A 25,685-nucleotide genomic window follows, 5' to 3' on the forward strand; every position below is an offset into this window, starting at 1 on the left:
AGAAAACTGCTCATTCTGCTCGTGGCTAACATGCGACTACTGGGTACTTCTTGTGTGGTGGATAATGAGGTCCTCTGCTAGTCCGAGGCTTTCTGTAAGGAAGGCTGGTCTTACCTCCGCTTTGGGGCCGATGAAGATGTCTCCTTCAAGGGCGCCTGCCATGACACGAACGTGCTTGGGTCTGCCCACACTGGGGAAGGCAGGAAGGAAGAGCAGTGTCACTTCAGGACAGACACGGAAGAGTATACATAGAGATGCACACACATCCAAATTCTACCGAGCTCATCTCTGAGCTATGCTCAGCTCCTTATACTTAATTTCTATAGTTTCTACAAAGAACTAATTTATTTACTTGAGACAGGGTCTCAGTATGCAATTCAGGCTGGCCTTGAACTCACTATGTAGCTCAGGTTGGCCTCAGACTTGTAGCAATCTTCCTGCCTCAGCCTCCTAAGAGCTGGGATTACGGGCATGTGCCACCACACCCCATTTTGGGACATACTTGATTTATATGTTATTTCATACTTTAAATTATTGAAACAATAGAGGATTCAATGTTTTTCTTTCCCAATGTGTATGCAGACTGAAAAGGTCAGAAAATAGGGTCTCATTATGTAGCCGAGGTAAACTCTGAACGTCCTATCACCGACCATGTAGCCCAGACTAGCTTCAAGCTGAGGATGTGCCCACTGCAGCCTCTGAAGTGCTGGGATTACAGTTATGTGACACCACCTAGGTAAGATACTTTTTTGAGAGAGGTTCTCATTATGTGCCCCAGCTAGGCTTGGACTTGCTTTGATTCTCCTGTCTCAGTCTCCCAAGAGCTGGATTAAAGGCTGTACACCATCACACCTAGTTCAAAAAAATTTTTCTTTTTTTGCAGAACTGGGGATTGAACCCAGGTCCCTGTGCTTGCCAAAACAGGTGCTTATTCTGCTGAGCTATTTTACCGGCACATAAATCACATTTAAAAACAAGGCCTACTGCCTGCCTAAGGCCTTACAAATGACACCAGGCAGCAACTGTTTCCTTTGCTTATTCCAAACACCTCTCCTTGCTTGTCATTGTTTGAAGTATCAGGGCTGACCGGAGCAAGAAATCTTCCGATAAACGGAGGGCTGGTCTCCCAAAGTCTTGGATAAGCTACAGAATGACTTACTAGTTTGGGAAGCAGTATTTTGGGATCTGATCACCAGCAAAACCAGCTTTAATCACACCGGATCCCTGAGAAGAGAGAGAGAGAAAAAAGAACTATCACTAAAGTGAGGAACTTTGCATGATGTGGGCATATAACACACAGCTGTGCAGGAGCCGAGGCAGGAGAATGTCCAGGGAGGGGTAAGGCGCGGGGATGGAGAGGGTGTCCGCTGCACACTCACAAAGTCTTTGATTTCTCTGCAGACTCTGAGTTTTTTATACTAAACATGATTTCCTTTGGAATTAATAAAGGGAAGAAAAAGAAAACCTAAGAAGAGGAAAGAACCTGGGAGTGTCAAAGAAGCCAAGTTCAAGAACATACCCAGGGAGGGGAAGCACAGGACCCTTTCTAATCACACCAGCATGGTATCCTTTCAACACAACTCTCTCCAGGGCTGCCTCCAACATGGCTCAGTCCTGACCACACACTGCCTGCTCGGGTAGAGCTTTCGGCTTTGTGGAGACTGACTATGTACTGTTTGTTGGGTGGTTTTGGCTTAGGCTTTAGTTTTCTGATAGGGTCTTGCTATATAATTCAGGTTGACCTTGAATTTGTCAGTGATCCTCCTGGCTCTGCCTTCTGGGTGTTGGGATTACAGGTGTACAGTACCACGCCCAGTTTGTGGGGTTTTTTTTTTTTTTTTTTCTTTTTTGCAGAACCGGGGATTGAACTCAGGCCCTTGCCCTTGCCAGGGAAGCGCTTACTCCACTGAGCCATCAACCCGGCCCCCCCCCATGCCCAGTTTATGGTTTTATTTTCACTATTCTTTTACTCCTCAGTCTTCTAATGGTAAAGAACAGAGAAACCCTAAAGCCTTGTCTGGTGGTGGGAAACCCACAATTCTGCTGGCTCTAACACTTAGCATGCTGGTGGGATCTCTAGAAGAGAATCCAAGTTTTGCAACCAGCATTGACCTTCTGGGATGCGGAAAGGTCATAAACATTGACTCTCTAGACATAGAAACCAACCACCTGATGAGGGACAGACGTCAAGGCCTGAGAGTACTTTCTTTTTAACTTTTCTACCACCACACAGGTAACCCTTACCCTTTACTCCAACATGATTTTCAGTTGCATGTGTAATTGGGGCAAACTCTTTTTTTTCTTCTTCAAACTGGGAATCAAACTCAGGACCTCATGCTTGCCAGATAGGTACTGTACCGCTGAGCTATATCCCTAGCCCTTAGGGGGTAGGAGGCTCTTTTCTGCTGCCTGTTGACATGTCTCTTGGGTGGAATGTGATGCTTCCAGGTCCCGCAGAATGAGTGGTCAACACACGTGGAGATGCTAGGGAGCCAAGGCTTCCCACCAACACACCCAGTCCTTCTACCCTCATTTCTGCTCTTCTGCAGACACTGCAGAAGACTGGCCATTCTGGTGCCTGCCTCTGGCAAGGCAGAGGGTTGGGGTAGGTGCAGCAAGAAATGGTGAGAGGACAGGCAAGCACTATGGGGGAGGGCAGGGCCAGTCTCATGCTCAAAAGGAGTAGGAACCTCTGCTAGAAAAAAAGAAAAAACAGGAGACAACGTGCAAGGTCACTGGCCTGGGCAGCACAGCAAGGAGCCTGGCAAAGGTGCAGCTGTGAACCAAGCTGAAAGCCTGGGAGGGGGAGGGGGAGGAGGGACTTTCTTACTGCAAACCTCAGGGCTCTGGGACTGGACCAGGGCACGGATAGGCAGAACAGCCCCACGCAAGAGAGGGGCGAGAACTTGTCTGTTCACATCTCCCGTGGTTGCTCACTGCCTTCACTGTGCTGTGGTGATGCCAACAAATTAATTGGATCTCCAGGTGTAAGGGAAAACAAAAGAAGTACTTCTGATGTGACTGTTTTGAAGGGCTGGTTTTCCTGGATACCTGCATTTCTTGTCTTTTCTTTCTTGGAGGAACAGGGTGTTGCTACACAGTGCAGGCTTTCCTTGCACTCAATATGTAGGCTGGCCTCAAGCGAGAGGCAATCTTCCTTCCTCAGGCTCCCAAGCGGTGGGACTACAGGCAGGCACTACTATGCCTGGCTCTGATCTTTGCATGTAAGAAGAAGCATAACCAGATGCGAATACTGAGTGCCAAGGCAGATGAAGATGTCTGATTCTTTTGTTCCTTTCTGTCCTTCCCAGATTGAGCGTAACAGGCCCAGTTCAAATGTCACCACCTTCCTCCTAAAGAATAAGCGCGAGCTGGTGTCTGTTACTGACTCCCTCACATCTCACAGCCCCGTGGTGCTGCATGGTGCTGTTTTCCTTTCAAGACAAAAGATGCTAATATATGGATTGTTTTTTTGAAGCTAAAACTTCAGTATTCAGGTTTGATCGTGGTGTTGGCACTTTGCAATAGACTGGTGAGCTTTGGTTGCAGCGGGCACTTGTCTCGAAAACGCTCACCATCACCGTGCAGCCTGTCACTGAACCTACACTGCAAGGTCGCACGGGTCTCACTCTGCTTTCAGAGTTTACGGTTTCCATCTTTATTTCTTCTCAGTGCGCATTTCCTGAAGTCAGAGACTTCATACATTGATAATATCTGGCATTTGCTGGATACTCAATAGATGCAGCCAGCTAAGGTTAAAAGCAAGTGAAAATGACTAGCAGACAAAATGTGAAGTGTGGACCCTGAATGAGGAGCCAGAATGGCAGCAGCCCCAGGGAGAGGAGGCACAGGAAAGGGAAGAGCAACTCTGGATGGATGAGTAAGCTGGAACGAGACCCAGCTTGTCCCTGTGGTCCCGGTACGCCTGCTGGGCCAGTGGGAAGGGAGGTGGCTAAGCTCTCTCTTCAGCTCTGGCCAGACAGTGACATCTGGAAGGGTAACATTCATTTCTTTAATCTCTTTCTTGCTCTCTTGCTTTGTCTGTCTGTCTGTCTGTCTGTCTGTCTGTCTTTTCTATCTCTGTTTCTATTTCCCCAGTACCAGGGATCAAACTTGGAACCCTGTACTTGCCAGGGAGGCGCTTATGCTGCTGAGCTATATCCTTGCCCCCTCTTCTTTTTTGAGACTGGGTCTAGCTACATAGCTCTCACTATAGAACAGTTATGAAAACTGGGTGGTGGATGCTAGGCATAGTGGCATTTGCCTGTAATCCCAGCTATGTGGGGAGCTAAGGCAGAACATTGCAAGTTTAATGCCAGCCTGGGCAATTTAGTGAAATCCTGCATCAAATATCAATGAAAAGGGCTGGAAGTGTAACTTAGTGGTAGAACATTTGCTCAGTATGTGCTCAGTATGCCCAGGACTGAAAGCAACACCAGAACGTCCACCAGAACTACTTGGGATAGATGTCTGCTACATGGGTACTTGTGATACATATCTTTGAATTCTTCTTTATGTTTGAAGTGTCTGAAGCAGCACAACACCCTCAAATCCCAATGGACCCCAGCTTACTGATGCACTTTTTTTTTTTTTTTTTTTTGCAGAACCAGGGATTGAATTCAGGCCCTTGCACTTGCCAGGGAAGCACTTATTCTACTGAGCCATCTCCCCGGCCTTCTGATGCACTTCTGAAGACTGGACACTTCCTGCATGGAGGCCCATGGCGCACAAAGACAGTGCTATGACAGACAAGAGTGGTGGGCTATGTTGGCCCAGAAATGCATCTTTTGAGATCTTAACACAGATTTAAGCTTCAGAATAAACCGTCTGCTCTTCTCTATATCTGTGATTACGATTATCACTTTTTTGTTGTTGTTAAAGCACCCCCCACCCCCCCATTTTCCTTATTACATTCTGATGAACTGGCCTAGTGTCAGAGTAGGATGAGAAGAGTAGTTTTAATACAGAAGGAAGCAAGAGTGGTGGTGTGTGCCTGCAATCCCAGCACTCTGGGAGGCTGAGGCAGGAAGATGGCCAAGTTCACATGCAGCTTAGGCACTCTAGTGAGATTCTATCTTAAAATTTAAAAAAAGGGATGGGGTGTAGGTCACTGTGAAAGACCTGGGTTTTATCCCCAGTACTGCAAGATATATAAAACCTAATATTATGTAAATGCTATATAACCTGCTGTTGTGCTGCACTGTTTTGGGGATGACAAGAGAAGTCTGCACCTGTGTGGTATAGACGTAATCTTTCTTTAAAAACATTCTGATCCACCATTGTTTGAATTATGGATATAGAAAGTGGATATGGACAGTTGACTGTACTCTCAGGAAAGATAAAGGTCCAACTAAGAAACATCAGCTTAAATGACATTAAAGGAAATGGTTGGAGATAACAACCCTGGCCAACCACGCAAACTCAACAATGCAAAAGAAACAGTAAGCTACAGGCCGCTCCTTCTACACTGCTGATGACAACAGGAAATTAAGGGTTTCTAAATAGCTTTACTTTTCTTTTTTGAGATTGGGTCTTGCTATGTAGTTCAGACTGGTCTTTAACTCACTACATAGCCCAGGCTGGCCTCGAACTCATGGTGATCCTCCTGCCTCAGCCTCCTGAGTGCTGAGATTACAGGCATGCACCACTATGCCTGACATTTTTCTTTTTACAACAAAGCAAAAAGTAGATAAGAGGATGCAGACACTGGGTAAAGACAGAAATAATGTTCTCTGGAGTCAACATGAAGAACACGGAATCCTATTCAACCCTCTGGACTGTTAACTAAGGAAAGTACTTCATCCTTTTTTTTTTAACACAGGGACATCCTCATTACTGTGGGACCGCTCTTCACCTCGCAATCCAACAAGAACGCTTCGCTGAGCACACTGCGCTCCTCGGCCCTCTGGGGTCGGTGTGTGCAGAGGCGAGGTGAGGGGACACTATAAAAATAAAACCATCTTTACACAGACAGTTAGTAGTTTAGAAAGGAGACAAACTCCTCCCAGAGGGCCTGCCGAATAGCTCAGTGGATTAAGGGCCCAGGAGTGTTTCTCCGGCCTGGGTGCTGGCCCTGCCCCAGGGCAGATGAGGTGACTGAGTGGGCGTGGTGGCTCGCAGCTGCAATCCCAGCACTTGGGAGGCTGTAAACATAAGTGTAACCACAAATCCAATCTGCGCAGTGAGACCTTACAGATCCTGCCCTAAAATACAAAGGAAAAAAAAAGTGTTTCCTTAATTGGAGACATTCCCAAAAAGCAAAAGTAGACATTTGGGGTTGGGGAGATGGCTCAGTAGAATAAGCTCTTGCCTGGCAAGCACAAGGGCCTGAGTTCAATCTCCAGTTCCGACAAAAAAAGAAAAAAGAAAAATCCTCTCAGAAATTAATGTGTTATGTACAGTGTGCAATCCCCACGATGAATATAATCATCATGAACTGCAAAAAGCCACTAACAAAAATTGAAAAATTATTTTAAAATGATGAATAATACATGCTTTACCCCTTAAAAAGTGTCTCACTGAGTTAAATCCTGCCTTTTAAAATGAAGACACCCTACTTCTGGAGAGAAGGAAAACTACCAACAAATAAAACATCTTTCTGTAGAAAATGTGAGCAACGTGAAACAAGATCTCAGGGTAAATCTTGGTCCCTCAACTCCTCATTTGTTTATTTTGAGGTACCAGGGATCGACCTCGCAGCCTTGGGCGTGCCAGGCAGGCGCTTGTGCCGCTGAGCCATCTCCCTGGCCCAACTCCTTTTTTAAAGATAGTGCCTCACTATGTAATTTATGCTGGCTCAAACTCTCACAAACCTGCCTCAGCCTCCGGGTGCTGGGATTAGACTATACCAGGGTCCAGCTGATTCTTAAACTCCCAAATGGGGTGTTTTGAATAATGTTTCCAAGTTCAATAATTTTTCCTGCAAACTGGGGGAAATAATTCCTCTCTCCTTACCAGAGCTGAATCTTAAATAGAGTGATGTAAAAAACTTCATCTTATCTTCAGGTGCCAAGATTAGATCAACAGAGCGGTCCCTGATAGCCTGATGCCAAAGGAACTGGTGTTTGACGGACCTGGAAGGGGCGGGGGGGGTGAACCAGTCTCACCCAGCCCAAAACTTTAAGGGAGCAGAGAAACGGAACACAATTGTTCCCTCATCCCACCCTCCACAGGAATATTTTAATTCTATTTATCATTACTGGAGCATTTCTGTGGGGGTGCTAAGCAAAGGGAATGGCGAATAAGGCAGCGGATTTAGGGCATCTCTACCGTGTGACCTTGGGGTCACTTCCCGTGTTTCGGTTTTCTCACTTGAGAAACGAGAATCAAACTTAACTATCCACCCAGTTTTTGTGAGCATCCAGCGCGAACGTAGGTGAGCGTGTCCTTGAAGCGGCAAAGCACCCGGCAAACGCGGTGGGTGTGGTAATTTTTCCTGAAACGACCAGGCAGGCACCCGTTTGCTGTATCATTCCCCATTCCTCTCGACTTTTATTAACTACAAACTACAATCACAGAAATAACTGCCATCCCACGGCAGCTTGCGGCGCCAACTCCCGGGCCCCACCCGGGTCCACTCCGGCCGCCGGCGCTCCACCTTCCGCGGTCCAAGGGCGCACCCTCGCCTTCCGCCCCGCCGCCGGAGTCCGGAGGCCAATCCCCACGGCCCTCGGGACTGCCCCGCCCCCCAGACGGAGAAACACTAGCGCGGCGGGAAGAGCGACAGGCGCGTGAGCCAATAATTGCAGAGCGCTCCCCGCCTCCGGCAAGGCCCAGAGGTGGGGTCGTCAGACAAGATGGGCAGCCCACGCAGCCAATGGAGTGATTGGAACCCAGGGAGGGGGTGGGCGCCAGTCTGCAAAGCGGTTAAGGCCCCTCGAGCCAACGGCCTCAGGCCCCCGCTCAGGCTAGAGCCATCTCCTCTTCCCACCTCTAAGTTCTCAATCCCACGGTCGCTGCGCGACCATCCCGCCTGAAGGCTGTGGAAAAGGGAAGGAGAGAGGCGGCGGTACCGGAACCCGCCTGACAGGCCGGGGCAGTGACAAAGAATCGGCCGCCCAGCGTAAAACCCGGGAAGCCATCCCTTCTGAGAGACCGGCACAAGTTCCTTAGAGGCAGAAAAGATATAACTCACGTTGTCGATCACAACAGGCTGGTTGGCGATCACGTCGTAGGACTCCATGGCAGACGGATCGCTCCTTCCGAGGAGTGCACTGCCGGCCCGGTCCGCCGCCAACGCCAGGGACACGCATGCGCAGTCCCGCCGCCGGCACGGTGCGTGCAGGGAGCGGTCCCAGCCCGCCTCGCAGGAACTACCATCCCCGGCGTGCCTTGTGCCGGGGCGAGCCTCCCGCCGCGCCGGGCTCCGCCTGCCTCGGGAGTCTGGGCGAGGCGTTTCCAAGCGCGGCGCCGCGGGGTTCGCAGTCCGCACGGATTAAATTACCCGAGACAAAAGTTGATGGTTGTGTTGCGTGCCAGAATGTGTCGTCCCTTTAAAGGGCTGAAGCGTGCAGTTCTGAGTCTGTGGGTGGGTTTGGGTTAGCCCGTAACTGGTGGTGTTTGGGTTTTAGAAATCAGTCCTGCTGCTGCCCCCTTCTCTTGGGACAATTTTTGTTTGGGTGTATAAGACACAAGTAAACATCTTAGCATTTCACATTCTAAGAGGAAATTTTAGCACACACAGATGAAGGACGTTTTCCTAAAAGAAAAATAATTTATATTGCGTAAATTTAGCTGGGGGGGGGTGGAGAAACCCTGTGCATTGTCCTTGCTTTTTCCCATTTCTTTCCTAGATAAGTATAAACGTTGTAACAAGTGAACCGAGGGGATTGGTATTTGGAACTGCTACTGTGGGCCATTAAAACAGCTGAGGGTTTAAGAACTGCTCTAAGGTCCCTCTACTATTGGTGAAGAGCTAGGACTGATTTTGGTGAGAAAATAGAGGTGAAGAAAAGTTACGAGTACATCTTTCAAAATAACTCGTATTTTGGAGGGGGGACTATTACTTCCTCCTCAACCTCCTTTTGAGTTTCAGGAGTTGTTTAGTCAACAGCACTAGGAAATATCATATTGAGATTTATAATCTAAGGAATGCTACAGGAAGAAATGATCAGTGCGTTGTCCGATTTGTGTCTAGGGCGTTGTCAGCCGCGCGTCAGCGAAGCGGCGGGGCTCTTTGTCGGCGCGCGTGCTGCGACCCTAGCACCTCGGCAGAGCGCCGTGGCTCGGGTACCGCCGGGTTCCTCCCAACGCTAGGGGGAGATCAGAAACCTCCGCTGCTCCCTAGGCGCGAGGGGGAGGCGGGGCCTACTAGCGCGTTATGCCGTCCCTCCTATGACTGGCAAACACGCTAGCCAATGGGTGCTCGGCCAGGGTGAGCCGGGCCCCGCCCCTCGCGCTCCCCGAGGTCCGGAGGCGCCCTCTGGCAGACTGCGAGGCGGCGACGGCCTGGGCGAACGGTCCGCGTGCGCAGGCGCGGAGCTGTCCCTCGCTGCAGCCCCCCCATCGCCACCCGGAGTCTCGCCCGCCGAGACCACCCGCTGGACTGTCGGGGCGCCCCTTATTCCTCGCTTTAGGCCCCCCAGTGCCCCACGCGCCCCCATGGCGGAGCTGCGGCCTAGCGGCGCCCCCGGCCCCGCCGCGCCCCCGGCCCCCGGCCCCGCCGCCCCGCCAGCCTTCGCCTCGCTCTTTCCCCCCGGACTGCACGCCATCTACGGGGAGTGCCGCCGTCTTTACCCCGACCAGCCCAACCCGCTCCAGGTGACCGCTATCGTCAAGTACTGGTGAGCGCGGGCGGCGGGGAGGGTGGGCTCGCCGGGTGGGGGCGGACAGGGCGAAAGCACTTGGAAAGAGCACTTCCTGCCGCCGGGAGGAGTTAGGGCTGAAGTTGGAGATGGGGACAAAGGGGTTAACGGGCCGCGGGTAGTGAGGGGTTAACCGGGCTTAAGAGAACAGAGAACGGGGGTGTGTAGGAGCGGAGTGGAGCGGTGTGAGAGGCCGCTCGCCGTAAACGTGGTGAAAGGAGGGGCGCCCGTGGGGGTCGTTAGTGTGCGAGGGGAAGCCGAGCGGCGGCGAGGCGGGCCGGGGAGGGCTCCCGAGGAGGCCCGAGACTGCACAGGCTGTGGCGGGTCTTGGGGCCTTGCGCTTTGCTGCGCGTCGGGAGGGGAGCAAGACGGTGGTGAGAAAGAGGTGGGCGCCTCTTGATACTCTCCTGCCGAGCTGGAAGTGTGTCGCTCGAGGCTGTTGGCTGTTAAAGTCCGACGGACCAACTCTCCTTGATAAACTTTTTGCTTACTCTGCACACTTCTCGCTCTCTCTGTGAGCTTCCTTCTGGCTTTACAGCTGCTTTGCTTTAGGACGCGAGTCAAGAACGCGGCAGGCAGAGCCTTGATTTGGCTCAGAATTAAGGAGGGTGAGAGCTTCCAACTTTCAGTGGGAAGTAAATGATGGAGACCCGGGCTCCGGGCAGGGAGAGAAGAAAGACGTTAAGAGGAACTTTTTGTCCACAGCTTCAGGACGCAGACAGAAGTTTCTCTGGGACACCCAGGGTAACCCCCAGGGTGCTGTTAAAGATTAGTTTACAGATGGGCTCTGCCCTTGGGAGGAATGGACTTTTCTAGCTTCTCATCCCTGTTTGGAATCTGTTTCTTCCTTCACCGTCCAGGCAAAACAGGTGTTACAGGGACCATGAAAACAGCCTGGCCTGTGTATGGTCTTCTCATACCAAAAACTGAATGAAGAATTGGTGAAATCTGTCCAGGACCACTTTCATGAAGTCACTGGGATAGATGATCCCTTAAGGATGCTGAAAGCCTGAGAAGCTGCTTGGGGTGTAGGCAGAGGGTAGAACTGAAGGGGAAAGTGGATGGCTTTGTTGATTACTGTTCTTTTAGGGTTGAGTCTGTCCTCTCTGTTGGCAGCCTCTTACTGACTGAAAAGGGCCTGGGGACCAGCTGCTGGTTCCCCAAGAGGGGCCAGAGGGTGCAGCTTCTTCTGTCTGGGTAGCCAGGAGGCAGTATGGCTTGCAGCACCCTACTCTGGCAGGCAAACTGTTCTTTGGTACAAAGGAGTTTTCATTTATTTATTTTTGAGATCAGGTCTTGCTCTGTAGTCCTGGTTGATCTTGAACTCACTTTGTAGCCCAGGCTGGCCTTGAACTTGTGCTCCTCCTGCATCAGCCTCCTTTTTTTTTTGGCTGCGCTTGACAGGCAAGCATTTATTCTACTGAGCCATGTCCTCAGCCCTGCATCAGGCTCCTGAGCGCTGGGATTACAGACTACAGGTCTGGGCCAACACATTGGGCTGACATAAAGGAGTGTTTGAAGAGCAGTTTTGAGTGGAAAGCAGCTCTTGCAACTTAATCACCTGTTCTGATGGCACCAATGGATTTTTTTTTTTCCTATATTTAGGGCAGGGTCTACAAGAGTCTACAGGATCTCACTACATAGATCAGACTCACAGTAATTCTCCTGTTTTCAGCCTACCAAGCGCTGGAATTACAGGTGCATGCCACCAAACCCAGTCTCAGTTGTAGTCTCAGCGTGCCCTGGGGGCGGCTGTGCTCTGCAAGCACTTTAGTCTGCTGACCTGTTGGGCTGGGGAGAGAGCTCAGTAGAATAAGTGCTTGCCTGGCAAGCTCAAGGTCTTAAGTTCAATTCCTAGTACCACAAAAAGAAAAAAAAAAAAAAAAAAAAAAAAAAATCCGCTGAGCTATGCAGCTGGCCTTAATGGCATCTATGGATTTAACCGTGTTGTGATGGACTTGAGGAAAGTGGGGCTGTCTTTGCTATGCTGTTTGTTCAGGTGTCATTTGAATGTGATAAGTTCTTGCACAGAATTGAGCAACTGTTTTTGTGTCACTTAAGTGGGCATCCAGTATGGGGTTGTAAGAGGTATCTAAGCATTATGTAAAGGACTAAACTAAAGATGATTAGTATAATTATTTTATTCTTGCTGCAAGCTTGTTAGCCAGGCCATTTCTTCCTAGATGACCAGCATGCAATGATGAGGAGAATTATATACCACTTTGTGAAATTAAAAATGCTGCCTTGATACAGGACAATGGGAGGGAATAGCTCAGTGACTGAATGGTTCTTTTTTTTAATTTATTTATTTATTTATTTGTGTGTGTGTATGTATGTGTGGCCAGCTCAGCCCACCAAGGGGCAGGGCTGGCTGGCATGTGGTGCTGGGGGATTGAACCGTGGTCCCTCTGCTTTGTTAAGCTTGTTCTAAGTAAGTGCTTTAGACCACTGAGCCATCTCACCAGCCCCAGTGACTGAATGGTTCTAAGATATGGAGGGAAAAAAAAAAAAGATATGGAGGGGCTTGTGAAGTTAAGGTACTGAAATTTATTCATAACCCATATTTGGGACCCACAAACCTCTGTACGTGAAACTAGCCCAGGCTGCCTGGGGCTGAATGTGGCCTGAAGTATCTTGGGATTCTATTTGTTGTGGAGAGCTGGCTTTTTGGCTAGTGGTCCCTGGCTAGCAGGGACATTTTGACTGAAAGCTGAGTCTTTAATGTGCCAGATCATACTAGAGAGGCAAAACCTGACGGGGTCCACTCTAGAACCTGTCCTATGTAGAGAAGTCCATATCCAAGGAATTATGGTGAGGTGGCTCTGGGTCCTTGGAGAACATCCTTTTCTAAGTGTAAAAATGATTGCCATACTCATCTGAGCCTGAGCAATACAGCAAAATACCGCTGGGCTTGGGAACATTCCCTGACTCCTGGGAAGCACCTGTCCTGGAAGATTTAGTCAGAATAAAAGCCATAGTGAGTGTGTGGCAGGTGGACAGGAGATGGTGAAGAGTTTTGCTGCTTCAAAACTCTTGGGCCTAGACTGTAGGTTATGCAGGTACATTTTTTTTTTTTTTTTTTTTTTTGCGGAACCGGAGATTGAACTCAGGCCCTTGCGCTTGCCAGGGAAGCACTTATTCCGCTGAACTGTCTCCCTGACCCTGCAGGTGCAGATTTGTAGCAGAAAACTGGAGCATCTGGGAGGCCTATGGTCCTTTCTGTTCTGTGGTTCTGCAGGTATAATGGGTTCTTCTAAGGATTTTTCTCCTTTTCTTTCCTCCTTCCCTCTACAAACTTCTCTAAATTCAGCGGGTTATGGTTTAATCAAATGATTTGGTGAAATCAGAGTTAAGGGCAGATGAAAATTTATCCCTTTCTCTAACTCATTTGAGATTCTGAGCTATTTGTAGCAACTTTCTTACAAATTCTATAAATAACTTACCATTTCCCAGCAGAGAATAAGGATTTCTACAAAAAAACCCAAATAAGCTGGATATGGTGGCACATGCTTGTAATCCCAGCACTCCGGAGGCTGAGGTAGGAGTATCACTGTGAGTTTGAGACTAGGGTGGGCTACAAAGTAAGCTCAAGGCCAGCCTGAACTGCATGGTGAGACCCTGTCTCAAAATGACTTTAAAAAAGTAATATTTTAGCAAAGATGAAGAAATTAGGCCTGTTGGTTTGATGATGATTTTGTGTGTGTGGTTGGGGATTGAACTCAGGACCTTGCACATGCTAGGTAACTGCTCTAGCGTTGAGCAACATCCCCAGACTGACCTACTGTTTTGTTTTATTTATTTGTGTTTTCTTGAGATAAAATCTTTTTAGGTAGCTCAGGCTATCTCCTGCCTCAGCCTCCCCCCCCCCCCCATGCTGGGACAATAGGCATGTGTGCCACCATCCCCAGTGACCTATTGGCTTTAAGTAGTGTTTAAATTGCATATACTGGTACACTTTTGTCTCCCATGGCATGTGTTTTTCTTGGTTGTTGGCTTCCCTTCAGCAAACTATGTACTAGTACAGTACACTCCATTTGTCTCTGGGGCAAAGTTGTGTCCCCCCCACCATTGCACTCCAGGCCTGGGCAAAGTGCCATATCACCGAGCTATATTCCAGCCCTCAGGCAAGGTTTCTGTAGTCCTTTGACAAGTTAGATATCTGAGGTAGATATCTGAGGTGCAGTGTTGGTGGGCTAAACACAATTTTTTTTTTTTTTTTTTCTGATGGTTTCCTTTGGGTCTGATTTTATTTTATTTTATTTTATTTTATTTTATTTTATTTTTTTTGGTGGAACCGGGGATTGAACACAGGCCGTTGCACTTGCCAGGGAAGCATTTATTCTACTGAACCATCTCCCCGACCCTGTAGGTCTGTTTTTAAGTGTACCAGGTTTCCCTGTCCATTTGAAAAAACAGGATTTTTTTTAGAAGCATTAGTTATGACACCAATGAGTGAACCCATGCTTGAATCTCTTTCTGACTGCCCTGTTGGACTTGTGGGGAAATTTAATGAAATCCATTTAAGGTGTATCTCTTCCTGTGAAACAGCAGTGTCTGGGATCATCTTCTGGAGGAGTGCTCTCACTGGGGTAGCCTGTATCCTGCTCATTTCTCTGGGCATTGCTGAGCTAGCCTGCGTTTGGTCTTTGTCACTTGTGATGATGAAAGATCAGTTTTGGTCTATGGGATGCAGGCTGGGACTTTGCTGACTGCAGGCTTTGAGGTTGTTTACAACAAATTGTAGTTAAGTTAGGGACTAGTGAAGTCTCAGAAATTAATTGTTCATGGGCAGGAGTGGAACAGAGCCTCTGCTTCCAGGAACATTGTCCCTGGAGATGACCTTGTAGTCCTTCAGCTCAGGCCACTTGATGGTTGCACCTCTCGCTTGAAATTTGGCATTTTTACAGGCACCATAGAAGAGTTCATCTCTGCCAGTCCACTTGGGATTGGTAATTTGAAACAGAAGAAAGCATTGTAGACAACCATGAAGTCTACTTTATTTCTAAAAGAGGCCCTGCCAGTGGAGCTTTTTGTGCATGTGAAATTGGATGTTCTCAGCTGTTAGCTTCCCTGGGTCTCAGCTCCCAAAAGTGTAGCCTCCCTTGTCTTTTGCTTCAGGTTCCTCCAGGGTGAGGCCTAAAGATTGTGAAGTAGAGCTCCTTGGCATGACAATGTCTGGTGTTTAGGCTCATACTGATGCACCTGTATTTCATCTTTTTCAGGTTGGGCGGCCCAGACCCTTTGGACTATGTTAGCATGTACAGGAATGTGGGGAGCCCTTCAGCCAACATCCCTGAGCACTGGCACTACATCAGCTTTGGCCTAAGTGATCTCTATGGGGACAACAGAGTCCATGAGTGAGTATGTCTCACCTTTCTACCCTCTACGTGCCTATTCTTAGTCTTGAGCCTTATTTCTGAGGCTTTCCTGAGCAGGAGAAATGGCATCAGTCCTGTGAGGTTGATGCTTCTCACGTGGGCTTCTGGGTCTCTGCCTTCTGTTGTATCTACTTGTGCCCAAGTGGCCCAGATGGCACTTGAGCATTGCTCCACTCGTACAGGCAAGTGCTGAGGAGAACAAGAGTTCCAAAGCCGTCAGTTTTTTCTAAGCTTGCTCTGGAGTTTGAGCTAGAGGACAGAAGCATGGCTACGATCCGTAACTTGAGGTGATGCATCCATGTTCTTCTACCGTAGGAGATACTTTATTTTTATTTTTTCAGAGAAAATGACTTTTAATTATATCGTGTTTCATTATTATTATTTAATTACAAGATACCTTATTTATTTATTTATTTATTTTGCAGTACCAGGGATTGAACTCGGGACCCCTAAGCTTGCCAGGCAGGTGCTTATTCTACTGAGCTATCTCCCCAGCCCCACAAGATATTTTCAGAAAAGCAGAATGAGGACATTTATAGCTGGGTGTGGTGGTACATGCCTATAATCATGAGACTTGGGAGGCAGAGTCAGGAGGATTGCCATGCGTTTGAGCAGCCTAGGCTAGGTAGTGAGTTCAGGGCCAACCTTAACTACATAGCAGGTCCCTGTCTCAAATAAGGAAAACATTTACAACACTCATATTCCCACAGCCCAGGTTCTGTCATCCACATCTCACTATTTTCTTGTTTTTTCTTTCTCTCTGTACTTAGGATTGAACCCAGGGCTTTTGCATTGCACTACATCCCCTGCCTCATTAATTTTTTGTCTTGAGACAGGACCTTGCTACATCTAGGCTGACCTTAAACTTGAGATTCTCTTCTCTCAGACTCTTAGAGTCCTGGGATTACAGACATGCATTAACACACCTGACCAAGGAGATGTTTTTGTTTCTTTAGAGCTGACCATGCTGCCATACCGGCCAAATTTAGTATCCACACCATTGTAAAACTGGTAAGTACTAATGTGCAGTCCACTGTATACCCGAGGAAACCAAGACACAGAGGTTCTATACCTTGCTTCTGGTAACTGCTTAGAAGTGGTAGAGGCAGAATTTCATTGTAGGCAGTCTGGGCTCACAGTGCACACTACTTTAAGGACTGTCACATTCTTCCTAAACAGTTGTATCATGTTTTCTAATGAACTATTATTTACAGTTTAGAACTTAGAATCTCACACATTGTAGGCCAAGTGACCTGTACCGCCAGCCCTTTTTATGTGTTAGAGGTGGGATCTCGTAGTGTTGCCCTGGCTGGCTTAGAATTTGCAATCCTTCTGACTTAGCCTCCTGAATAGTTGTAATTACAGATTTATGCCACCATGTAGCTTGTTTTTATATAGTACTCTTGAGAGTGGGGTTCTTTTCTTTGATGTAAGTGTAGTATTCTTTTTTCTTCATTAGCATAGTTAATCAAAAGCTGATTTTATTTCTATGTTATGTCCTCTTCTATTTTTTTGCTTTTTGACTTCCTGTCTCTCAACACTTTTTTTGAGACAAGTTCTTACAGTGTAGTTCAAATGGGTCTTGAGCTCACTATATAACCCAGGCTGGCCTTGAAATCACAGCAGTCATCCTGCCTTAGCCTCCTAAGTGCTAGATTGTACCATCTTTTTTGCATCTTGGTGGTGGCTGTTTGGTTAGGTTGAGAGAGTATCAGGGTTCTTTCTTTCCCACCTCAACAGATCGATTTTGGAGATGAAGAAATGATGACTTATCACCTTTTTCCCTTGTTTCAGTTCTATCTTCCATATTTCTGGGTTCAATGCATTGCGGTATTATCAGGTTCTCATATTATCTGCCTGTTAATGATGGCGGGACAGTCTCTTGAAGAGTTAAATGAATTGCTCAGTTTCTTGTCTAGGTTGTGAAAGAGCTGGAACTGAATTGGGCTGAGTTCTTAACTATTGGACTATAGCAGTCTCTGAGACAGGCCTGACCAAACTTCCTATACTCTCTACTAAACTTGGAAGCTGAGGCCTCATCTCCTCACTGGCATAGTTTTGCAAGCAGTATCTGGACCTGACATTACAGCTTTGAAATAGATGTAATGCAATGTCAGCAGAAGGCTTTGGGAACAGGGACCTGATCTTTTCCTGCGTGGGGAGTCTGCATTATAGTATTACTAATGGAGGTAGAATAGCAGACAGATGTGGGAGTAAGGGACCATGCTGGACTTTTATATTTTTAGTAAGAGCCTACAGAGAATATTTAGAGTAGCTACCCTGTATCTTTTTGTTGGCAGATTTAATCTAGGTAAAATAATACTATTTCCTGTGTGGCTTAAGGATTCTTCCTGTCTATGTACTTACCAGGTGTGGGCCTAAGGCCCCAGATAAATAACATGATGAGTGTAATAGAGAAGGCTGTATTTTAGTGGGAGTGACCTTTGAATTTCAGATAGGCCTTCCTTGCTGTTTTTGCTAATACTGCCCCTTATATGGGTACTGTTGTCATGTGATAGAGCACTTTTCTGTTGGTATCATTTATGACAAGACTGAGGCTTTGCTTAGTGAGAGCGCGCATCATTTGATCCTAAGATTTTCTGGCATCATTACATCCTGCCACTAGAAGGATGGGGAATGTTCTTAGGTATTTACTGAATTCTGCTTTATGTAGCAGAAGTCAAAAGTGCCTTTCTATTTGTTTATTTATTTATTTTGTACTGAGGATCGAACTTAGGACCTTGTGCTTGCTAGGCAGGCACTTATGCCACTGATAACTCCCTGGCCTAAAGATTATCAGACCACACCACTAACCATACATTTTGGCTGGATGTTGTATTTACTTTTTTTTTTTTTTTTTTATCTTTTTGAGACAGGGTGTTGCTATGCAGTTCAGGTTGGGCTTGACCTCCCTTTGTATCCCAGGCTAGTCTTGAACTCACAACTGTCCTCCTGCCTCAGCCTCCCGAGTGCTGGGACAAGCTTGTACTACCACTCCCAGCTAAAAGTCCCCTTGTGGTTTTTTTTTTTTTTTTTTTGCTTTTGTTTTTTAATTTTTTATTTATGTGTGTGTGTGTGTGTGTGTGTGTGTGTGGCCAGTTCAGCCACCAGGGGGCGGGGCTGGCTGGCATGTGGTGCTGGGGGATTGAACCGTGGTCCCTGTGCTTTGCTAAGCTTGTTCTAAGTAGGTGCTTTAGACCACTGAGCCATCTCGCCAGCCCTAAAAGTCCCTTTGTAATTTGCCTTATGCCAGGGTGATGTGACTTTTTTTTTTTTTTTTTGGTACATTTCTTGAATAAAGGTTTGCTTTTCCTAACATTTCATGTGGTAAGATGTCTTCAAATAGGTTGATTCTCATTTAACTTAGTACTTGAAGTCAGGGTCAGAAAGGTGAGTATTCTGCCATCCAGTGTAAGTGCTGAAAGGCACTAGATTGGAACTGCAGCAGATGAATCTCTGGCAATATTTTTCTTCACTGCCCATTTTCTCATTCAGTGAAAGTACATACATTGCTTCATTTTTTTTCAGCTATATCCTTGGCTCTATGTTTACAAGTTGAATTGCTGTCACGTGTGAAAATCACATGTAAGTCACCTTATGCTATATAAGGTAATTATAGAAATACAGTACCAACAAAGCAACATTATTAAATCCCATATTCTGTGGCCTATCATAGAAGCTTCTATACCCAATTTCATCGTCCCCCCCTCCAATTTCTCTGTTTAAGAAATTAGCAAAGATGAGAGGTATTAAAAACCCCAACTAACATCAAATAGTATTTCCTCTTCACATGATCAGAAAAATTGAAAGAGAATTGAAAAGAGAACTTTTTATAGTATGATTCAGTATTATTTATTATCAGACAAATTCCACCCTTAGGAAAGAGTGATCTGCTGTCTTTACGCTAGACCTTAGACAGGAGGCTAGAAAAGATGTGCCGCCTTCCTTAATTGTGCAGTTGAAGAGAGTAGAGCTGCCTGCCAGAGACAAGGGGAAGTAATGAATGTAGCAAGTTGAAGGAGGCTCCTAATACTTACTCACTGCTCTCTGCTGTCCTTTGTGACTGGAGAGAGAGGAATGGTGAGCATTGCTTTTCTTCAAGATAATGACATAAGTAAACGTTGTTCACCTGGTACTGTCAACCAGGTTAGTGCTAAATTCTTGATATAAAATTAACATTTCATGTTTTTTTTCTTTTGTTTTCTGTAGTTAGGACAGGGTCTACGGGGTCTAGAGGGTCTCACTACTAGATCAGACTCTTAGTGTTTCTCCTGTGTTCAGCCTGTCAAGAGCTGGGATTACAGGTGTGCACCACCATGCCCAGTCTCAATTGCCATCTCAGAGCGCCCCAGGGGTGGGGCCAGCATGGCACACTGGGGATCAAATCCCTGCCACTGCGCTCTGCCTCAGTAGGCTCTTTAGTCCTCTAAGCTATTGGACCAGCCCCAACATTTCATGTTATATTCATAGTCATTCTATGACAGGAAAGGCTTGTAGTACTCCCTTTTGCCAGTAGATACAACTCAGAGAAGCTATTGTACAGCTAGCAGGTTAAAAGCCAGTCTGGTGACCTAAAGTCTGGAATGTGCATCACATGTTGTATCACCTTTTCATTTTAGTCAGTTAATAGCACTGTGACATGCCCACTGTGTGAGTCCTCTTAGGATCTTGTTCTTTCTTCGTAGCTTCTGTCATAGGGACAAGCAGCAATGAAGAGGTCCTCTACATTTTTTGTTCAGGGGCAGGTCAGGAGCCCTACCCTGACACCCCTAAGAAGACTAGGAGTGAAGAACAGGCTGCTTGGATGTGTTCTGGGACATGTGTCCCAGTTGTGTCCCTCTGCACATTCACTGAAGGAAATGGCAGGAGAGTACTTGTTTGGATCAGAGGTTTCTTTTTCTGCTTTTTTTTTTTTAAAGTTATTTATTTAGATGCTATTGATTGTAATTTTTTTGTATGTGTGTGTGTTGGGAGTTGTAGTATGTGTCTATAATGTGAGTTCCTTCGTGTTATAGACACATACTCTACTACTGAGCTATACCCCCGAGGAGCCTGAGCTATACCCCCCAGGAGCCCTATAAGTTTATCTTTTAACTGTTATATAAAAAGTACATATTAATGGGCTATTCATGTGGTGTTTCAATACATGTGTACATCATAAAATGCTTAAATCAAGTTAAACTTACCTACTTAGTTATAATTTTTTTATGGTGAGAACGTTCAAAATTCTTCTAGTTTTTTGAAGTACGCATTCGGCCAGGTATGATGAGGCTGAGGGAGGATTGCAAATTCAAGCTCAGCCAGGACAGTTTAGCAACTTAGCGTGACTCGGTCCTCCAACGAAAGGAGGACAGGTTGAGGAAGAGGAGTTGACTGGGGACATAGCTCAGTGTAGAGGCCTTGGGTTCAATCCTCAGTGCCACCAAAAAAAAGTGCATTGTAGTTACCCTACTATACAATAATGCATCAAAACTTAATTTCTTTATTTTTGTAGTACTGGGGATTGAACATAGGGCCTTGGGCATGCTAGCACTTTAGTGCTAAGCTACATCCCTAGTCCTATTTGTTCATTCTAAGGTTGGGCCTCACTGAATTCCCAAGCTGCCCTCAAACTTTGATCTTCCCGCTCCAGCCCCTTAGTATCTAGGATTACAGACACACACTACCATGTGTTACCACAGCAGAGCCCCTTGCTCCTCCAGCTATTCTCCCTGGCCATTGAACTACCTACCTACTCTCAGCTGGGATGGGTCGGAGGTGCTGAAGTCAGAGAGAGGGTGCTGGTTCCAGCTCAGCAGCCACAGGGAGGTACTTTCCTGGGAAGCTGGTGACTTCCCCTCACCCGACTTCATTGGGGAGACTGCATTGGCCCTGTCCTTGATCTTGGAAGTGTGGAACAGCTCAGCTTCAGATGCCAAGTTCTTGTCGGAAGCCTGCAGCTGTAGCGTTTTCCTCTGTAGCCTGGCAGCTGTGGCTGGGGATCTCTGGGACTGTGGAACAACTGGCTTCAGTGCCCTTTTTGAGAAATTCTGGCTGCTCCTGGTACTGCCAGCAGCTCCAACTACACAAAAACGACAGGGGTCTAACCAAAGCTTGTGCAGCTGGCTAGTTGGAGCCCAACTTGTGAACTCAGGCAGACTGCCCTGATAGAATTCTGCCAGGGCAGGCATCTGTTGTGTATGTCCGGCCGGCCAGGCACTGCCTTTGTGTAGAGTTGGCTGCAGTGTCTTGGCTCCATGGTAGAAGCTCTACTATATCTCCCTGCATGGGAGACCTAGGCCTTGCCTCACAAATGCTGACTTGGTAGTGGTGTATACAGTGGGGTTTGGAGTCGTTCTGGTCCCTTCTGGGGCTGGAGCTGCTGCTGGCAGCTTCCTGTGCTGCATCTGCATGGCTCGTAGAAAGCCTACTTTTCCCTTCATGTTCTTTGTTGGGTTGTATACCACATGAGTTATTTATTAAAACCCTGGACACAGATTAACTTTTCCACTTACTTTTTTGAGCATAGCCTCAGTCCCTTACAGTTGAGAAATGCTAATTTCCTTTCCTCAAGCTTGTTTTGCAGGAACTTTTTTAGCACATTCTTTTCTTTTCTCTCTCTTTTTTTTTTTGGTACTGGAAATCAAACTCAAGATCTTATACTTGCCAGGTGGCACTGCACCACTAGCTATATCTCTGACCCCAATACACACTTTCATCCCTTGAGATTTTCAGCAGAAATCCTGCCTTTGCCATATGTAACTGTTCAGGAGCTTGGCCCCATCTGAGCCTGCGCTTTCCTCCCAAAGCTTGTGTTGACTGCCCCACTAAGCCACCTGCAGATGGCAGATCCTGGTCCACCTTGGCTGGGTTCAGCAGGCAAGAGAAATATTGTGCTGTGGAGAGCATGTCACCTTGAAGCTGTGCACCCTCTCCCTCTCCCCTCAGACACGTTTAGTTTCAAGGGTGACTGTGTGATTGATGTAGCGTTCTCTGCTAAGGGCACAAATTTGGGCCACCTAGGAAGGATAGGGTTGCCTTGGTCTTTACCCTGGGAGGGAGGGAGCCTTGTGCTCTCCCTGATGATGAAGCCTGGACCTCGGTTCAGCTTTTAGGCATTGGATCTCTGAACTTGTAAATGTTAAGAAGAATTTGTTTTTCTCTGAATCCACAGGAAGACCTAAGACATTGTGGGGCCTTCCAGATGATCTGTATGGCTATTTTGGTTTACCCATCATTGCAGCAGGTATTGTCTCTTCTTTAAGGGTAAAGATTACAAATTGTCCAACTCAGAGAGTCGCCCAGTACTAAGGGGATAGTGGGAAGAGAGTCGTCTAGCTGGCTTAGCCAGGGAAATTTCTTTCTTTCTGAAGAGACATGGAAGTTTTTATGAGTTTATGTGATCCCTTCCAGGATTGTTACCATTCAGCCCACCTCTCTGGGGCTCTCATCTTCTAGAAGCTGGCATTTTCTGTATTGAATGGGGGCCTTCTTCACTGCCATGTTCTGATCTACATTTGCCAGCATCTCCTTCGTCCAGCATTCTGATTCAGCGGTCCCAACCCTGGCCTCTTTCTACATCTTGAGTTACCCAGCTCTACTACATTTGTCGTTCAGGTATCTAATGCCATTACATCTTCAGTTTCCTGTCTGTGCAGCTCTCTGTTGTGAGAGATGAGACTGTACAGTGCCCACCAACAGAGCTATGTTGAGCCCCTGTATGGGCGGAGCATTCAGCAAGATGATGTGTTTGGGTGATGAGGACAGTGAGAAATGAGATTTTGTATGTAGTAAGCTGGTGATGAAGTCCCAGCAAAGATGAGGGCAAGGCATGGGAGCAGCTTTTGGTTTTGCCCGTCTCCTGTGGTTCTGAGGCTGTCTCCTCTCATCCTTGTTCTTAGGATTTCAAGAAACTTAGAACATGTGGTAATAGTAAACAGAGCCCTTATTTTGTCTAAGGTACCATTTTTCTTTTTTTTAAATACTTTTTAAAGTTTCTAATACTAGGAGAAAATATCATACCATGTCTTGTAGATTGTAAGTCAAAGAAACAGTATAAATCATAAAACAAAAATTAAAATTAAACAATATTCAGAAAATTAAATATTAATTCAAAATTAGATTAAATATTTCAAAATCATATTCAAAAGTTAAAATTAAATTGTGAGTCCAACTAAGAGGCCAGAATGTAGTGTATCATATATATGAATCTGTGATCAATTCAGGGTACTCACATAGTATTTGATTAGGTTAATATATACAAAAATATCAACTGAGAAAGAATTTTCATGATAGTAAAGAATTACTAAGAATGAAACATAACAGAAATACTGGAATGGCAAATATATGACCAGCACTTCTAACAATTTGGGGATAGGATGTCACACAAAGTTCTAGTATGTGGTAGATGTGAACAGTGTCCATGATGCTTACTGGTGACCAGGTGTCACTTGTGGGACTGAGCTACTGCTGTTTCCTTGATATCCACCCTGTAGACCCAGACAGAATCATGACCCATAGGGTGTAGGAGAAGCCCATTTATAGAGTATGCTGATGGAAATATTTTGCTACTGTATACAAAAGAATAATTAAAAGTCTGCTCTTTTTCTCCTGTGTTTAATTGTTTGCCCTATTTGGTGTGTTCTTTCCATTTTCATTCATGGAGTTGTGGTCATTTTGATCCCTCTCTAGAATAGCTTTTTTTTTTTTTTTTTTTTTTTTTTTTTTGTGGAACTGGGGATTGAACTCAGAGCCTTGCACTTGCCAGGCAAGCGCTTATTCTACTGAGCCATCTTCCCAGCCCCTAGAATATCTTTCAGTAGTTTATGTAGGGTTGGCTTTGTTGTCATGAAATTGTTTAGTTGTTCTTTGTCTTGGAAATATTTCACTTCTCCATTAAACTTGAAAGGTATATCAGTTTGAGTTGGAATTTGTTTTCTTGTAAGACGAAGTACTTTGCTCCATGCTGTTACTTGATTTGATGGTTTGTGAAGAGAAACCTGCTGTTATTCTGATGGGTTTTCCTTTAAATGTAATTTGTTTCTTTTCTCTAGCAGCTTTTAGTATACTTTTCCTGTGCTGAATTTCTGGGATCCTGATTATTATGTCTGGGTGCAATTTTAACTGGGTTGATGTTATTTGGAGTTCTATATGCTTCAGTTACTTGAATGTCAGAGTGTTTCCCCATGTTTGGGAAGTTTTCTGCTATTACTTCTGCCCATATTCTTTTTATACTATTTGTATTAACTCCATCTTTCTCATTGATGCCTATTAGTCTTACGTTGTTTGTCTTTGCATTGTCTTGCAGATGTTGAATTATTTTTTTCCTGCATCCTAGTTGTTTTTAAGAGGTCTTTTCTTACGTTTTCACTAGCTGCAGTGGTGTCTTCAAGGTCTGAAAGTCTATTTTCACTTTCATTCAAACGGTTTTGCCAGCTTGTGCTTGAGATTTTAATTTCCTGTGTATCACTTTGAATCTGCTTCATGCATTCTGTTTCTTTCCTATATTGCTCATTCAAGAATTCCATCATTTTTCTATTTTCCTCTATTTTTTTAATCAGTGTCTTCTTGGGGCCAGGGAGATGGCTCAGTGGATTAAGCACTTCCCTGGCAAGCACAAGGGCCTGAGTTCAATCCCCGGTTCTACAAATAAATAAATAAATGAAATAAAACATCAATGTCTTCTCTAAAAGCACTTGGTACTTCTTTCATTATAGTTATCATTTCTTTTACTTCAGAAATTATTTCTGATCTGATTTCCTCTATACCTTTCTATATTTTACTTCAGATGCTATTTCAGAGATTTCAGGTGTGTGCTTTCCAATTTATTCTACACTATTATCGCCTACATTTGTTCTGGAAGGGCTTAGGGCCTGACAATGCATTTTGCTCCTTCTCTTTGTCATTTTTATATAGCCCTGTTGTCTGACCTTTGGTGTAGAGCTTTGGTAGACTTTTTACCTTAGCACCAGGTCTGGATCTACCAAGTTCAAACTCGTCCAGGTGGGTGTGGCTTGGGTTTGGCTGCTGTGCTCCACTTTTTCCTGCTGCAGCCCTTGGAAGTGAATCTACTGTGCCACTGTGGCAAGGTGTTCTGCTCCTGGATCAGCTGGCTGGGTCTTGCCTCTAGCCTCTTTGCAGGGAGTGCTGCTGCAGGGTTCCACACAGGACCTGTCTGATGGAGGAAGTTACACTCACATGCCATGCCTGGGCACTAGCTGGAGTGAAGATCCGGTGGGCCCCAGGTGGTCCCACTCACACACCTGGCCTGCACGCTGGCTGAAGTGAGGGTCCAGAGGGCCCTGGCTGTCCCACTCACATGCCTGGCCTGCACGCTGGTTGGAGTGAGGGTCTGAAGGGCCCTGGGCGGTTCCACTCACAAAATCCATTGTCGTTTTTGTGTTGTTATTTTTATTTTGTTTTATTTTTTTAGGGGGCCGGGGAGATGACTCAGTGGAATAAGCTCTTCCCTGGCAAGTGCAAGGCCCTGAGTTCAATCCCCGGTTTTGCAAAAAAAAAAAAAAAA

The 25,685-nt window shown here is 46.1% G+C and overlaps 3 protein-coding genes across 4 annotated transcripts in view; 2 read left to right on the forward strand and 1 right to left on the reverse strand.

The window, feature by feature from the left end:
* Mfsd13a (major facilitator superfamily domain containing 13A) overlaps nt 1–1,891 on the forward strand; it is a 24,323-nt gene extending 22,432 nt beyond the window's left edge. Inside the window, exon 11 of the transcript XR_002821163.1 lies at nt 1,855–1,891. The gene's annotated coding sequence lies outside the window, so the exon portion shown is untranslated. The remainder of the gene's footprint in view (nt 1–1,854) is intronic.
* The window catches only part of Actr1a (ARP1 actin related protein 1 homolog A), a 15,823-nt gene extending 7,539 nt beyond the window's left edge, over nt 1–8,284 (reverse strand). Inside the window, exons 1-3 of the mRNA XM_004631481.2 lie at nt 8,135–8,284; nt 1,160–1,224; nt 115–190 (exon numbers count right to left, since the gene is read on the reverse strand). Of these exons, the coding sequence (XP_004631538.1) occupies nt 115–190; nt 1,160–1,224; nt 8,135–8,182 (189 nt within the window). The 5' untranslated portion in view covers nt 8,183–8,284. The remainder of the gene's footprint in view (nt 1–114; nt 191–1,159; nt 1,225–8,134) is intronic.
* A 1,139-nt stretch (nt 8,285–9,423) lies between these two features.
* Nucleotides 9,424–25,685, forward strand: part of Sufu (SUFU negative regulator of hedgehog signaling) — a 163,814-nt gene continuing 147,552 nt past the window's right edge. The window contains exons 1-2 of one of the 2 annotated variants that reach the window (XM_004631486.2): nt 9,424–9,782; nt 15,026–15,160. In XM_004631486.2, the coding sequence (XP_004631543.1) occupies nt 9,601–9,782; nt 15,026–15,160 (317 nt within the window). In that variant the 5' untranslated portion in view covers nt 9,424–9,600. The remainder of the gene's footprint in view (nt 9,783–15,025; nt 15,161–25,685) is intronic. The other variant, XM_004631485.3, reaches the window with a different exon arrangement.

Source organism: Octodon degus, unplaced genomic scaffold (assembly GCF_000260255.1).
Source record: "Octodon degus isolate 3935 unplaced genomic scaffold, OctDeg1.0 scaffold00042, whole genome shotgun sequence".
Taxonomy (NCBI): Eukaryota; Metazoa; Chordata; class Mammalia; order Rodentia; family Octodontidae; genus Octodon; species Octodon degus.